The following is a 15,335-nucleotide window of genomic DNA, read 5'->3' on the forward strand; positions in this document are numbered from 1 at the left end:
GGGGCGCAGCCGGGGCCCAGGCGACCCTTCCGGAGGTTCCTGGCGGGACCTCGGCCCCGGCCCGAGCCTGTCCCGAGTACAAGAACGTTTGGGACTCACGACCCCAAAACTGCGATGATGGGGGCGGGCCTCTGAGCAGCAGGTGACACTAACAACCCTTTGGTCCTGCACATTTTAAGTGGGGTGCTCAAAATCTGTCTCGCCCTTGCGGAAATAACAAGACTTTGACATCACATTCCTCAGTGTGCGTGCCTCCCCGGGCCCCGCCGGTTAGTGGTTCTGCAGGATTTCAGCGAGTTCAAAGCAGATTATTTCTTTCATACCGCTATTACTAGAGTTTATAATGCAGTCTCATAAAATCATATCATGACCTGAATAAAAGGAAGAGCCTGACTGGTGTAGCATGAATCGGAAAAGTGTGCGTGTGTCTTCTTCAGAATTTGGAAGTCTGTCTCTTGTTCAGATTCAAGCTTTCACCACGGTGTTTTCTACTTGAGTCTGTCTAATAGGGTTGTTTGAAGGCAAAACTTCCCAACTCTTGTAGTCATGAAAAATAAACGACTTTGCAGTTTTGTTTTTATGTTTAAAGGACTTGCACATGTTCTGTAATGTATACATCAGTAGCACAGGGCAACTTCACTATTGAACTTTTGTATTGTATATTTGTAAATTATTCTTCTCTCTTTTGAAAATTCTCTGACCTGACTAGTTGATTTCATTCTAGATGTCAATCATTTTGGTTAATTAAGTATTTTTTAATGTGTTCTGGAACCATTACTCTGTTTCTGTGTCTTATTCCCTGGACTTCTCTTGAAGAGCATAGTTGATAGTTAATATTTTTATAAACTTTCTCTGCTTGATTTTCATCAGAGAGTTCCACGGACTGGCTGGGTGTATAGAAATGTCGAGAGGCCAGAGAGTGTATCAGATCACATGTACCGGATGGCAGTTATGGCTCTGGTGACTAAAGATGATCATCTTAACAAAGACCGGTAAGCTATAAACTTTAGTGCTTGTTAGGGTCTCTGGGCTGTGATTCTCCACCACTTTTCATGGCTGAGGACTGTGTCAAATTCTCGTATGTTTGTTTTATATGTCAAGAAAAAGTATTTGAGGCAAATCATACAGATTTAGGATGTGGGAAGGGGAACTATGTGTGTTGATTGTATCCGTTGTTAATTGAACTCTGGGTTTTCTGTTGGGAAGGAAAAGAGCCTGCCTTGGTCTTAAAGAAACCTAAGTGTGATATTTGGGTTTCCAGGGCCTCTGAGGGTGAGTGTGTTATGTCTAAAATTCTATGACTTTATTAGTCCACTATATGCTTTTATGTAGCTCCTTTTATGAATATTAGCACCCATCTGTGAGGTGACTTTTTGGAGTGGTATGTAGAAGATATAACTGAGAAAGAGATATCTTCTCTTCCTGCAGGTAATCAGTGGTGTGTAGAATGCTTTTTGAGCACAGGAGAGTTTCCTAGCAATATGACAGTAAATAAATCCCAAATGAATTATATAGGCCCCAAATGGCTTCTATAAATAGCACAAAATAAGTTACGTTAGAAACTTAGCACAGTATTCTAACAGGAGACTTCACCTGTTCTTGGGTGATCTTGAGGGGATGGAATCTGAGATGCATTCTGAAGGGTTGATTAGGCAGGGAAGTAGAAGGTACAACACGCAGAGGGAAGGGCATAGAAACCAAAGTCATGGTGGCAAGAAAGTAAAGGTATACTTTGGAAACGAAAAGTACATCAATTTAATTGTAGCAAAGGTTCATTAGGGAGTCTGAGGAACCCTGTGTACTCTGTAGATAATGTGGAACTGAGATTTTTGGCAAACAGTACAAAATGAACATGGTGTCGAATGGAGATGAAGCTAAGAGGAGTATGAGATTTGAACTGGCTGAGAGAAAGGCTGTAGGCGGGGACACCTAAGAGGAGGTGGTTAGGCCTTACACTATCTTGGTAATCGTGGGAACATGAAACAAACTGGCCCTCTGGGGCATTTATCTCATGACCTTCCTTTATTATTTTGACAATGAGTATCCTGAAAACTAGTCAGTATCACTAATAATCAGCCATTTATGGAATAATCAAAATGTGCCAGGAACATAAATTATCAAGTTTAATTTTAATACCAACCTCATGAAGTATTATTCCTTTCTTACAGATGATAAAATGAAGGCCAACAAAACTTAGCATTTAAAGAAATTAAATAACTTAGCAAAGGTCACACAGCTAATAAATCTTGGTTGCTGTATTTGAACCCAGATCTTTCCAAACTCCATTCATTTCTGTATAAAGGGCCGCGTTTTGACATCTAACTAGTATGTTGGGGAAATGATTGTTTTTGAGTTTTGTATCAGTTAAGTAAACTATAACCAGATCATCTCTTGGCTTTGTAATCGTTATCAATCTCTTAAAGTAATATTTGAGAAACCAGCCATTTTTAAAAAATATGTAGGCTGACAATTTTCTCTGCACTCTCATGTATTTTGTTGAATATTAACTAGCAATTTTGATTCAGAACTGTTGAAGGTTGGCAGAATATAATTAGTTTAGAAAATACTGCATTAAAATACTCTGTGAAGATGGAGAAAGAAAAATATATTATGTAACTTCAAAATAACAGAAGGAATTTATAGCGAATATAATTCTGTGTAATTTTTCACCATTTCTCGCCTGGTCAGATGTATACGCCTAGCCCTGGTTCACGATATGGCAGAATGCATCGTTGGGGACATAGCACCAGCAGATAACATCCCCAAAGAAGAAAAACATAGGCGAGAAGAGGTCAGTGTTAACTATTGGCTTCACAAGAGACCACCACAAAAACCTGTTACTGAAGTAAAGCTAAGTTTATTAAACCTGTTGGAGTAAGGGAGAACTACCTCAACAGAGTCTTAGTGTCTCAGGAAGGGAAGGTCAGGGGAAGATATTTATATAGAGTTTTAGGGCCTGGGCTAGAGGAAGTTTAGATGGATCTTACAAAATGGGCAACTAGTTGACATATACAGATTTTAGGACATAATAGCCTTGGTGAGGCAAAGTCTTAAACAGACTCTTGAAGAGTAAACTGTTAGTGTTTACTCTATTTTGGGGTGGTTTACAGTCATATCTTCCAGAAGTAAGGATGTCCTGGAGTAAGAGTGAATTGGTTCTTGGTTGTTCTCAATCTTCTTTAACACAAGAACAGGAAAATGTGCCTTCTCCCAACCATGTTTAAACTCAGGGACAGGAAACTATATTGATTTGAGTTCTCACTAGTATGTGGACATAGGTAGCATGGCTTTCATTCGAACAATAGAAATAGTTAAACTTGAAGGAATTTTCCATTTGAGTTAAGCTCTTTGAAGAGTTCTATAAATTACAAATATATGTAGTTATTATTCGGTGAATTTTAAATTAGTCCTTGAACCAATTTGTATTAGTAAGAAATGAACAACATCAATAAAATATTAAGTCAATATTATTATTATTTTATTTTTCTTTTTATGCCTACAGCACCCGGTCTTCCTAGGTGGTCTCTCATCCAAGTACTAACAGGCCCTACCCTGCTTAGCTTTCGAGATCAGACGAAACCGGGCGTGTTCAGGGTGGCATGGCCAAAGACTATTAAGTCAATATTAATTTGGGATTAAACCCAGAAGCCAGGGCCAAGAGGCTAGAAAATCCAAGGAGGCTTTCTTTTTTTTTTCTTTTTTCTTTTTTTAAATAATGCTGACTGGATGGTTCTCATTTCAGGCATTATGGAAGCTACTTTTATTATAGACCAAATATCCTAAATTGCTAAGTGGACACATCATTTATCAAGATGGTTTAACCGGGTAGGTAGCCTTAAATAGCTATTCTCAGACTTGGGGAGAAATGAGCTCAGTAGCCAACTGCATTTTTGCCCCTCTAGAGGGAAAATCCACGAGGAATCCCAATTTAGGAGTTCTAACACATCCTAAATTATAGCAACAAGAGGAATTTTATGAGGAATTTATTTCTTCCAGCTAAAATACAGGTCCAGAATATAGGCTCAGCATCATGGCAGCCTGTAAAAAGGGAGGTAGCTAAGGAAATGTTTCTCTGTGGGAGTTTAGACTGTCATCGTGGGGTGATAACTGTAGGATATATAAATGTCCAATCACTATGCTGTATACCTGAATCTAATATAACATTGTATGTCAACTATAACTGAAAAATAAATTTTAAAAAATAATCTTAAAAAAAAGGTTAAAAGAAGACATTCGTAAAAAAAAAAAAATTCCTATAATGACTGACAGAATTAATTTAAAAAGAAACCAATTAGCTTAATACTGAGTTACAAAAATGAATTAGCCTTGAACCAGAGGATGTTGAGTAATGATATATGTCATAGAGGAAAAGAAAGGGGGTAACCTCCTCAATTAAACAGCTTATTTACCCCTGATAGATTTATTCAGGGGTAAATCTGGACATTATGGAGGAGAAATCATGTACTGAAGTACATAGGGTAATCAGAGACCTTAAAGTGACTCAGAAGAAGAAAAGACAAGCTGTCGCTATGCAGATATACGACGAACTCGAGCTTACTCTGCAAAGGAGCAAGTCAGAACCTTCTGAAGAAAAGCAGTCAATAGGAAGAATCTCCAACCACTGGAATTGAGAAAAGACCTACTGCTGTCCTGACAAGAGCTAAGTCCTGGTCCCCATGGAGGGGCATAGAGAACACCTGAACCATCAGAGAGTATTGCTCTCTTCCTGGACACTGCATCCTGGTGATGATGAAAAACCTTTCCGGCCTCATTAAACCTCCTGGTTGCTGCCCACTCCTGGTTTATAGGAGAAAAAATAGCATAATCAGAAGGGACAGGGCAAACGTCTTAAAGAACCACAAGTTCTTGGACAAGATACCGAGGGCTTGGAGAGCGCTGATGTTCCATTGCCTCTTTCTGCTGCTGGCTACGATTTGGGAACAGAGAGAAGGATCTGGAAGGTGAACCATTCTTTATGCAGAGAGTGTTTATGAATAAGATTTGGATGTCTGAACCATGCATTCAGATAATTAAATGAGGGTTTCTTGGCGGAGGTGGAATGCACATAATGAGAACCAGGAAGCATCACTTGCCCAGAGACTAGCCAACTGCATCAGGAAGGCTTTAAACCGAAGGAAGAAAGAGGAAAAATACTTCATAAGCCTGGAAGGCTGGTTGTTTTAGAGGAGAGCAGGTGTTAGATGAAGGGTGGTTGAGGGCATAGAAGAGAAAATTTAGGGTCCAAAGGCAATATTGTGATCTGACCCTCTTCCTAAACAGGATAAAATTAACTTTATATTAAACCCAAGTTGGTAAAGGGTGCTTGGTAGGGATTATCAAGAACTACTGGGATGATAATGGAGGCTGGAATACAACAATGATAGTTTATATTCTTTTGCTAAGAGAAAAACTTATTAAGACGGAAGGAGAGTTAAAGTACGTGTGTATCTACAAGAATTAATTTAAAGTTACTGAAGAACCGAGGGGTTAAAAGAAGAACCAAACTTTATTATGGGAGTGAACATGGCAAAATGGAGAAAATGAAAAATATAGTGAACATTTTATAGAGTGCTTGTATATGCTAGATAATAAATACTTTATTAACTATTTAATCCACACAACAGTCCTTTCAGGTGGGTACATTATTAACCTCATTTCACAGGTAAGAAACCTGATGGACAAAGAGATTGAGTAACTTGCTTAGGGTTCCATAGCTGGTAAATGGCAAGCCAGTTTCAAATGCCATCTGAAACTGTGGTTTGTAATTGACTGCTGCACTGTTTGGCCTCACCAGGGCTGTGTGAATGATGAATAATACTTTCTGGATACTTGTCACAAAACTAACACAAGACATTTGCTGAAAGCTCCATTCAGCTTAGAACCTTAGGCATATTCTTGGCATGCTTTGCTAATAGGAAGAAGCCAGGGTAATTGTCACTTTAAATGTGTGAACAAGATGAAAACAAGCATGCGAGTGGGAGTGGCAGGGCTCACCATCAGGAAGGGGAAGTCTGGCATCTTCAGCCATGTACCCTGGACTTTAGCAAAGTCGACGTGAACGGGTTCATTTAAAAAGGTGAACATGATTCTGTGGCATATGCTGCCAAACAAGGAATATTGACTACCTAAGAGGTCTCAAAATGCAATTCTGATTGTGTTATAACAAATGATACCAATGAGTTTACGTCCAGAACATTGTTGCTCAGTTTCAGAAAGAGAGCAATAACATATCTGTTTATCTGTTTTTTAATGGACTTGGTGATCTTAGTCAATAGGAAGCTTATTAATAAGTCAGTAATTGGAAGCCACTTCAGTCTTAGGCTGCATTTATAGAAATACAGCATCTAGTGTGAGGAAACAGGTTCCATTCTGTCCTGGGTTGGTCAGACCGCACATTCAGCGCTGGCCACGTCACTTGAAATGGAATAAAATAACCCCTGGTCCAAGCAAGACTTTTATGTTTGTATTCTAAAAATTTAGATTTTGACATACGCATACATGTATGTTATTCAGTTTATTCTTTTCAAACAAAAGCAATGGGCAAACTTGCGTTTCTGGAATAGCGGTGAGAATGGCAAACTATTTATGAAGACACCTTTAATTTTCGAAAATGCAAAGTATTTTCTCAAGTATTTCACCAAGATTTATGAAAAGGAGCAAGGGAGAATGCAGGTAGAAAATAACCTGAATTTTATACCTCTAAGAGCGGTATGCTATAAGCCATTCAGGATAGTGATATTATTATGTACAAGAGCTGGTTGGTGACCTTGGCAGATATGTTTTGCTCTAGAAGTGGTTGTATTCTATAACATTTTTTTCTTACCAGTAATAAATGTACACACAAATATCTATTTTTATTTTTCATTGGTTTTTCCCAGCTCACTTCTTGATTTTCTGTAATACCTTCGCCACGTAACTACTTTGCCAAAAGTGGTTCTTACAACCATATTCTTTCCAAGGAGCCTAACCTCTGGTTAGAATAGAAGCAGATTAAGAGGTGTAGGACAAGGATGGTCAAGGAGTTTGAAGCCACTTGAGAGTAACTTGCAGACCTTACGCTCCCAAAATGGGATATTTTAGGACACTGGAGCAACACAGAAATGAAGGAAGTGATGGGACTCTGAGGGTGACTCCTGGGACTTCAGAGACTAGGAATAAGTACTGAACACCCTCCACTCTCTCATTCGCTCACCTCTGCTTTTCTTTGGGTTTGGGCTCTCACAGGCTTCTATTCGTGGTGTCTCTCTCCCAGCCTCTGCTGGACAGATCATGCAGATGGCTCCCGAATGACTGGTTTGGGTTACATGGCCATTCCTTGGACCAGTCATTGTGGCTACAGAGATTCTCGCCCATCTGGGTCACCACCTAACTGTTTGTGTTTGTGTGAGAGGAGGAAAGCAGGAGGGATGGGGTTAGGCACAGTGGAAGAACTGCAGAGACAATTTTCTGCTTGATATAAGAAAGTACTCTCAGTGCTGCTGAAAGCCCACGTAGGCAGCCTCTTGTGCTAGCTAGTTCCTACCACTGGACATGTTTATGGAGGGAGGGCAGGAAATGTTCAGCAGTACTATTGAAGGGTTCAGATAACACATGGACATTTTGGCTAAGTACCCTTTAATATTCCTTTCAGCCTATGAGTCTGTGTCCATACAAGATGCTGTCATGTCATTTCCTGATGTTAATGACAATAGCTGCCCATTTGTTTGGCACCTCACATTACAAACATGTTAACGATAGAAAATGAGTGCAGTAATATACAGAACGTTTCTTTGAGCTTTGTAATTCCGTTACTATCCTATTCTCGCCACTCAGGTTTGTTTGGAAGTTTAGTATGCTTATGATTGAAATTTATGTGGGCATCTTGGGATTCAGCCACAAGATGTAAAATTCTTGGCCTCACACCCTCATGGGGTGTGGTGTGCTGCAGGCCGCAAAATAAGTGATCCGTGACACCCATATGAATAAATGCACGTATTTAATGTACATAGCCGTTGTCCTTGTAAGCCATAAAGATCGTCCAATATTCTACGGCCCCTTCAGGAGTTATTTGTAGGAGTTTGAGCCTATAACTTGGCTTTGTACATGAGGTGTTAATTTAGATAAATGTGAACATGATTAAAATAATGTTTTGATATTTCAGGAAGCTATGAAGCAGCTAACCCAGCTTCTCTCAAAGGATCTCGGAAAAGAGCTTTATGAACTTTGGGAAGTAAGTATATGATGGGTTGCTTTTTATTTATTGTAACTGAATTTATATGCCTCATTGGTGTTTTAGTTAACTTAGATTATTTTAACAAGCTGTGTCTAACTTACTACTTTCTGGTTTGTCTGTCATCTTTCAGCTGCTGCAGAAATTTCTCCTGGCTAATAGAATTTTTTTTTCCCTCCAATTTCCCCATTTTCTTTGTCACCATAATGCCCGGTGCAGATCTTGACTCAGAGCCCCTGGATTTCCTTATGTATTGCTCTCACCTCCAACCTTGCCAACCCCGTACCCACTCACCTCTTTCTGGTCCTTGAAAAGAGCATGGGCTTTGGGGTAGTTAAGAACCGGGTTTGACTCCCACCTCACTACTTCCTGGCTCAGTGACCTTGGGCACATTCCCCTCTCTTGAGTCTGTTGCTCATCTGTGAAACCCTGAAGGGTTGATAGGGCCCAGTGAGGTCAAGGTGAAGTGCTTCTTGATGCCCAGCACAGAACAGGGGCTCTGTCAGTGCGCTCTCCTTTCCCGGTGCTGCTGGTGGCAAGGACTGCAGAGGCAGGTTAGTTGGAGGGAAAGGTGGGGAGAGTGGAAAGAGCATAGAAAGCGATTGTGCTCCCATTGCTCCTCCCTTCTAGTGCTGTTTTTCATTTGTGAAGAGAAACCAAACTGCTTGCTGCAGTTTCTCACTTCCCTTCCACCCACCCTGGCTCTTCCTTGCTTGAGTCCCTGGACTCACTCCTTACTCTCGGATAGAACCTGCCTCCTATTCTCACTTTTCACAGTTCATTCAAAGCCTTACACCCTCTTCCTATATTCAGATCCTGATCTTCCGCCTTTTCTTTAACATCCTTGGGCCCCAACCCTGCCTAAGGCAGTGGGGTGTGATGTAAAGAAAGGCTTGCGGTCTGAGTCCTGGATTTGAATCCTACCTCCTGGCTATATGCCCTTGTGTGATTTACTTGGCTCTAGTCAACCTGCTTCTCTTCTAGAAAATGGGGGTAATAGAGAGCTCCACATGCCCTTCGCCACAATTAGAACATTTACAAAGTTCAGAGAAATCAGTTTAAAAAAAAAAACACCCAAAGTCATTCAGCAGAAAATCTTACTTGAATCAACACGAGGCTTTTAGAGTCCCCACTCATCCCCCTTGATGTGAAAATGAATATGCTTTGATGTAGAAATATCTGTTTGTTAACCGAGTCTGCCCTAGACCCCACTAGAGGCTTTCTGTAATATATACTATATGTACATTATTACTTTGTAAAATAAAATAAAAAAATGCTGGAAACTGAGACAATTTTGGCCTTAGGATTTAAGATGAGAGATTGTGGGCTTTTAATACCTACCTTGTCAAATAACCGTGAAACTTAAATCTGGCAAAGTATGCATGATATCTAGCTGGAACCTGGCTCAGGTGGTATAACAGAGTTTTTCTATGAAAAAGAGTCCCTTATTCCAAAGTGTATACTTTCAAGTAAACTTTTGAAACAGTATGACTCAGAGAATAATAGAGTGGAGCTGGATTGCATTTCATACATAAAAAGGAAAAACTGACCCCTGAGCTTATGAAATTAATTCTATGTATTGTCTCTGAGGGAGGCAAGACCCTCATAATTTGAAAACTTTTTACAAAAATTTGTATATTCGTGCCTCATAATTATTAAACACGGTGGCAGTATCTATTAAATTATTTTCTTAGGTAGCCATTAACAACTGGCTAAATAAAGCTTACTGCAAAATTTACAACAATATCTTCCAAATGAAAACACTACAACAGTCACATAGAAAGACTTTAGATTTGGAAAAATATGAAACAGAACATTAAATGACTCTATAACCTTCAAACAGGTAATGATTACATGATCTTGTGAAAGTCATTGGTTGAATTAGTTAAGCTCGTTAAAGATCTCAGGACAGGTACAGTGTCCACCCTGGAATGTGACAGTCCTCCTTTAGAATTTTTCCAGCCGGGCCAACCAGTAACTTGAAGGAAGACAACAAAGGGTTAAATTACTTTATCGGTAATACCATGGGATGTTGATGACCCATGTGGAGGAGAAAAGTTGTGAGCTTTTCTACTTTCTGACATGAACCTCATCTTTGTGTGCCATAAAAGGGTTAGGGAACTCTTTTTTATTTGTTGTTTTTCTATTAAGGGTCAGAGGGAGAAAATGTGGACCATATTATTTAAGGCCCTTAAACTCTTCTTAACCAATTTGCACACCCTGTGAATGAAGTAGCTGCTTCAGGTCTGTAGGGTGGGTCAGAGGGGCCCCAGAAGTACAGGCTGAGCATACTAGTTAAGAACAGGTATTAGTGAAGAGTGTGTATATATGTTTGCACACACTGCTAGACATATGTATATTTAAGCTTGTCTGGAAATCATTAAACTACAGAGGGAAATGTACATCCCTAGTATTTAATACTGTTGTAAAGAGAGTTTTGGACATTAGAATTGCCCTTAATTTCTTTGGCCATTTCTTTCCATCCTGTGCCTATTAAAGCCTGCTATTTTAAGCACTAGAGTATCATTCTCTTTGTATACACTGTTCTTATTTTCACAGCAATAGAATCTTCTGACAAAAAATTCTAGCTCTAAGAACGAGATAATGCATGCACTCTTATTCTCTCTCTCTCTTTGATATGGGTTGAATTGTGTCCCCCTAAAATTCATACGTACCTTCTAATGAGACCTAATTTGGATAGGACTTTTACAGAGATAATCAAGTTTGAATGACTGGTGTTCTTATACCGGGAGGATTCCATGTAAACATGAAGAAGGCCGTCTGTAAACCAAGGAGACAAGCCTGGAACAGGTCTTTCCCTCACAGCCCTCTGAAGAAACCAACCGGGCCAATACCTTGATTTCCAATTTCTGGCCTCCAGAACCATGAGGACAAAGCTTAAGTTTAAGCTTTAGGAAAATAGTTCTCTCCCCCTGTCCTCACCTCTCTCCCCACCCCCCCCCCGCCCCCGCCCCACCGTGTCTCTGTCTCTTTTTCTTCCTCTTTCTCATACCTTTGGTACTATACAGTGGCTATTTTCTTACAGTCTTACCTATTTTTTAAATTATGTTTTGTCTCTTTGGCTCTTTACTATATGTTAGAATTTTGTTAAGTAAAACTGAAAGAAAACCCATTTTCAGTGCCCTTATTTTCTGGATAAGAAGACTAAGGGCCAAAGGGCCTTACCTTGCCACAGGTCTCTTGGCTAGTGGGTGACAAAGCTAGGCCACAAGCCCACCTCCCAGGTCAGCATTTTCTTTATGTCATTGTGCTGTATGTTGATTAATTGAACAAGCATTTATAGTTCTATGATATTCATGATACCATACCAGCTACTTATTATTAGTAGTAAGAAACTCTCTTTGTTTCCTAGGGCTGCTGTGCCAAATCACCACAAACTTAGATGGCTCAAAACAACAGATACTTATGGCCTCACAGTTCCAGAGGCCCGAAGTCCGAAATCAAGGTGTCAACAGGGCCAAGTTCTCAAAGGCTCTAGGGGAGGATCCTTTTCTTGCTTCTCCCTAGCTTCTGGTTAGGAAAATGCCTCTTTTAGCTTTGCCATTCCTTGCTATTCCTTGCCCCGCACCAGTCTCTGCTTCCATAGTCAGATGGCACTCTCCCTGTGTCTGTATCCGTACCCAAACTTCCCTCTTTTTATAAGGACACCAGTCATCAGATTAAGGTCCGTCCTCATCCAGCATGAATTTATCTTAATTTGATTGTATCTGCAAAGACTCTATTTCCAAATACAGTCGCATTCATAGGTTCAGGTGGACATGAATTTTTGAGGAATACTATTCCACCTGGTACACAAACTCTCATATTAACTTAAGCATTTTTGTAATTCATGTTCAGTGTTAGGATATGGGCTTCAGTATCAGATTTCCAGGTTCAAATACTGGTTCCTCTGTTTACTTACTAGCTATGTGATTTTGGGTAACTTCCTGAACCTCTCTGTGCCTTAATTTTCTCATCTCTAAAATGGCAATAATAATAGTATACCTGTCTTATAGGGTTGAATGGCAATCAAATTAATTAATATATGTAAAGCACTTAAAATATTGCATGATACATAGTAAGCTCTATTTTTCTTCTGTCTCCAGTCCATACGTTATGATTTTGGTTTAAGAAAATACGATCATTCTTTACCCAAGAAACTTAGAATAGTACTGATAGAAGATGCCAGTTGATTGAGTTCTGAAATGTTATTCACAGCTATTTACCACTATACATTGCTATCAGCCCAGAGAGTAACATCTCTGTAAAGCAATTAAACATCGTTGATTATAATGTACCTTTCACCACAGAAGTGTGAAATCAAATTTCAGCAAAGCGAGAGAAAACAGTTTCATTTTTTTCTCAAAGTATCATAGAAAGAAGCCTGCCCCATCACCTGCATTTTGCTTTAAAGAAATATCCCTTTGAATCCTCCTAGACTACAGACTCATGAATGCAACAGCCTAATGGACAGCTCCACCTAAATATCTACAGGAACCTCAACAGTTTCATGGCCTGTGGCCATTTTATTTCTTTATTTATTTTTATGGTGACATTTGTTAACGATGTGGCCATTTTTATTATTTTCAATCCTTTTATTGAAAAAAACAAAACAAAACAATGTATAGCACAGTGAGTTATTAGAAGGATGACTCCTTTGTAACTGCCATTCATGACAAGATTTGTAACTTTGCCATTCTGCCCAGAAGCCCTGTCCTATGCCTTGACCCAACGTAGCCCCTCTCTTCTCCAGAAAGTAACCACTACCCTCATTTTCATAGCAGTCACCTGAATTTCTTTATGGTTTTACCACCCAAGTCTTCATCCCTAGATATTTTAGTCTAATCTTGCCCCTTTTCATAAACCTTAATATGTCTTTTAAGTATCCTTTCATGTACAGCCCCTCTCCCCATCCCTTTCATTTTCTTACAAGTTACCTGTTGAAGAATCCAGACCATTTGGCTATAGAGTTTCCCATAGTCTGGGTTTTGCCAATTGCATACTCACGATGCAGTTTGTATTTCTCTGTCCTTTTATTTTCTGTAGATTGGCAGCTGCCTCCAGAGGCTGGATCGTTCAGGTTGGATGGCAGACCATAGGTGGTATTGGATTCTTTTCCTCAAGTGCATAATGTCTGGGTTTCCTTGATTCTTATTTCCCTTAGTCCTTTGGGGTTGCAGAATGGTAATATTTTTATTTTGTTTTCATTTTGTAACCGAAGTAATTTTATTAGCAGATGCTTCTTTCTCATCTACTCTCTGCTTACAGTTCATATGGGAAAGGTTTGAAAACGCTGACGTTGATAGTTTCTTTGATAGCAGGAATGGCAGGATGCTCCAGCCTAATATTTATGTTCACTGTGTTCTGGCCAGATCTCCTATTTTGTTTTTCGTTTATTTTTAAATAGAAAATGTTATGTCAAGACCACAATATGGGGACTAGGGATGCTCATTGCTACTCAGTTGGTTATTGTTTCTATGCTTTTTAGTGAACAGAGCTAGGAAATTTATATATATATAGTGATATTTCCAATTCAAATTCAGAATTACACAATTTGTACCTAACCTCTTATGTATTATGTTGCATATCCTTTCTTCTACACCAGGAATCAGGAATCCTGAGTGTTTAGGCTTTATTCCTTTTTACACATGTACCTATCTCAGAATGACAATTATGTATACCACCATCAACAATTGTGATTATTGAGAACAGTTTAAAAATTGTTTTGTCTGTCCTATCTCCACCTATTTTTTTTTATAGTTTTACTATAACTACATTGTCAGTACATATAACCATCACATACTATAACCCCCTTCTTCTAAACCTCATTTAATCTTAGTTCTACAAGCAACTGTGCAGTTGATGCTCTCCACCAGTCCTTAATGTCAGTCTCTCCCCAGTCATTTTGGTTGTCTGAAACTTGTGGTCCAGTAGGTTCTTCAGGAAAGGCTCACAGGAATAATATTCTCTAAATCTTTAAATCTTGCATGTTTTTAATAGTTCCTCTGTGTTCTTTATACTTGAAGGTCAGTTTCGCTTGATATAAAATCCTTGGCTCCTGTTTCCTTCTTGAATATCTTAAATATGTTACTCTCATTTTTTTTTTGTCATAGAGCATTATTGTCAAAGAGTCTGATCATTATTTTATTATTCTTATATGTCAGATGCTCTTTTTGCATATTTTTTATATATGATAATTCTATTAGAATATGTCTTTGCGTTGGTCATTCTGGGTTAATATCCTTAGGTTCTTAGTGTGCATTTTAAATCTATGTTAAGTATATAATATATACTTGCAATTTTTTTATTAATTTCAAGAAAATATTCTTGAATATAATTTTTCCTTTTATCTGTTGGTTCATCTTTGCCTATCGTCAATGTTTGTCACCTCTTAAATCCTTTATATCTTCATTTCTTTTTGACTTTTAAACCTAATTTCTTTTTCTCTCAAGGCATCATTCATCATGTTTAGTTATCCCTGTGTTATTCATTGCTTGGTCTTCATTTTAAAATGACTTTTTATTTTATCTCTAATTGATTTTATGTTGCTCCTTCATGTCTTATCCTTTTTTTAATATCTTTTAGTTAAACTTTTTGAAATAGTTTGTGGTTGACTCGATCCTTTTTTAAAAAATGAGAACGTCTTTCTGATGTGAATTGTCTGTAAAAATGTTATTTTGCTCCTTACTCTCTATCTTATGGTAAGTTTTTATGGAATCTGATCTTTGTGCTTTTTCTGTTACTCATTTGATATGCAATTAGTTTTCCTGAACTTTTGGAAGGACACTTGGTTCAGATAACTTTTTCAACTTCACAGAGCTTCCTTTTCTGCTTTTTGTTTTGTTTTGGTTTGTAGTGTTAAAAATACGGTGGCTTGCTTTCAGAGATTTTCTGGCTTTGTTCCCCTTCCCCACTTTACTGTGAACTTTTTCTTTTCTTCATTTCTATTATCTTTATCCCACTCAATTTTGATTCCACTACTAGCACTTTCTCTTCATGTGGGGGACCCTGTCCTGGAAGGGAGCCCCAACAGACCAGACTGGTGAATTCACCAGGGCTGGGCTTATATCTGCTACTGTTGGAGTGGGCAACATTCCTCCACTGTTGGCCTCTCTTCTTAAAATTT

The 15,335-nt window shown here is 38.8% G+C and overlaps 1 protein-coding gene and 1 pseudogene across 1 annotated transcript in view; one reads left to right on the plus strand and one right to left on the minus strand.

Moving 5' to 3' along the window:
- Positions 1-388: 388 nt before the first annotated feature.
- The window catches only part of HDDC2 (HD domain containing 2), a 23,277-nt gene continuing 8,330 nt past the window's right edge, over positions 389-15,335 (plus strand). Inside the window, exons 1-5 of the mRNA XM_023529838.1 lie at positions 389-418; positions 871-992; positions 2,689-2,791; positions 8,141-8,218; positions 13,256-13,289. Coding sequence (XP_023385606.1) covers positions 404-418; positions 871-992; positions 2,689-2,791; positions 8,141-8,218; positions 13,256-13,289 — 352 coding nt within the window. The 5' untranslated portion in view covers positions 389-403. The remainder of the gene's footprint in view (positions 419-870; positions 993-2,688; positions 2,792-8,140; positions 8,219-13,255; positions 13,290-15,335) is intronic.
- Positions 3,494-3,611, minus strand: LOC111738812 (annotated as a pseudogene).

This window comes from Pteropus vampyrus, unplaced genomic scaffold (genome assembly GCF_000151845.1).
Source record: "Pteropus vampyrus isolate Shadow unplaced genomic scaffold, Pvam_2.0 Scaffold43, whole genome shotgun sequence".
Taxonomy (NCBI): domain Eukaryota; kingdom Metazoa; phylum Chordata; class Mammalia; order Chiroptera; family Pteropodidae; genus Pteropus; species Pteropus vampyrus.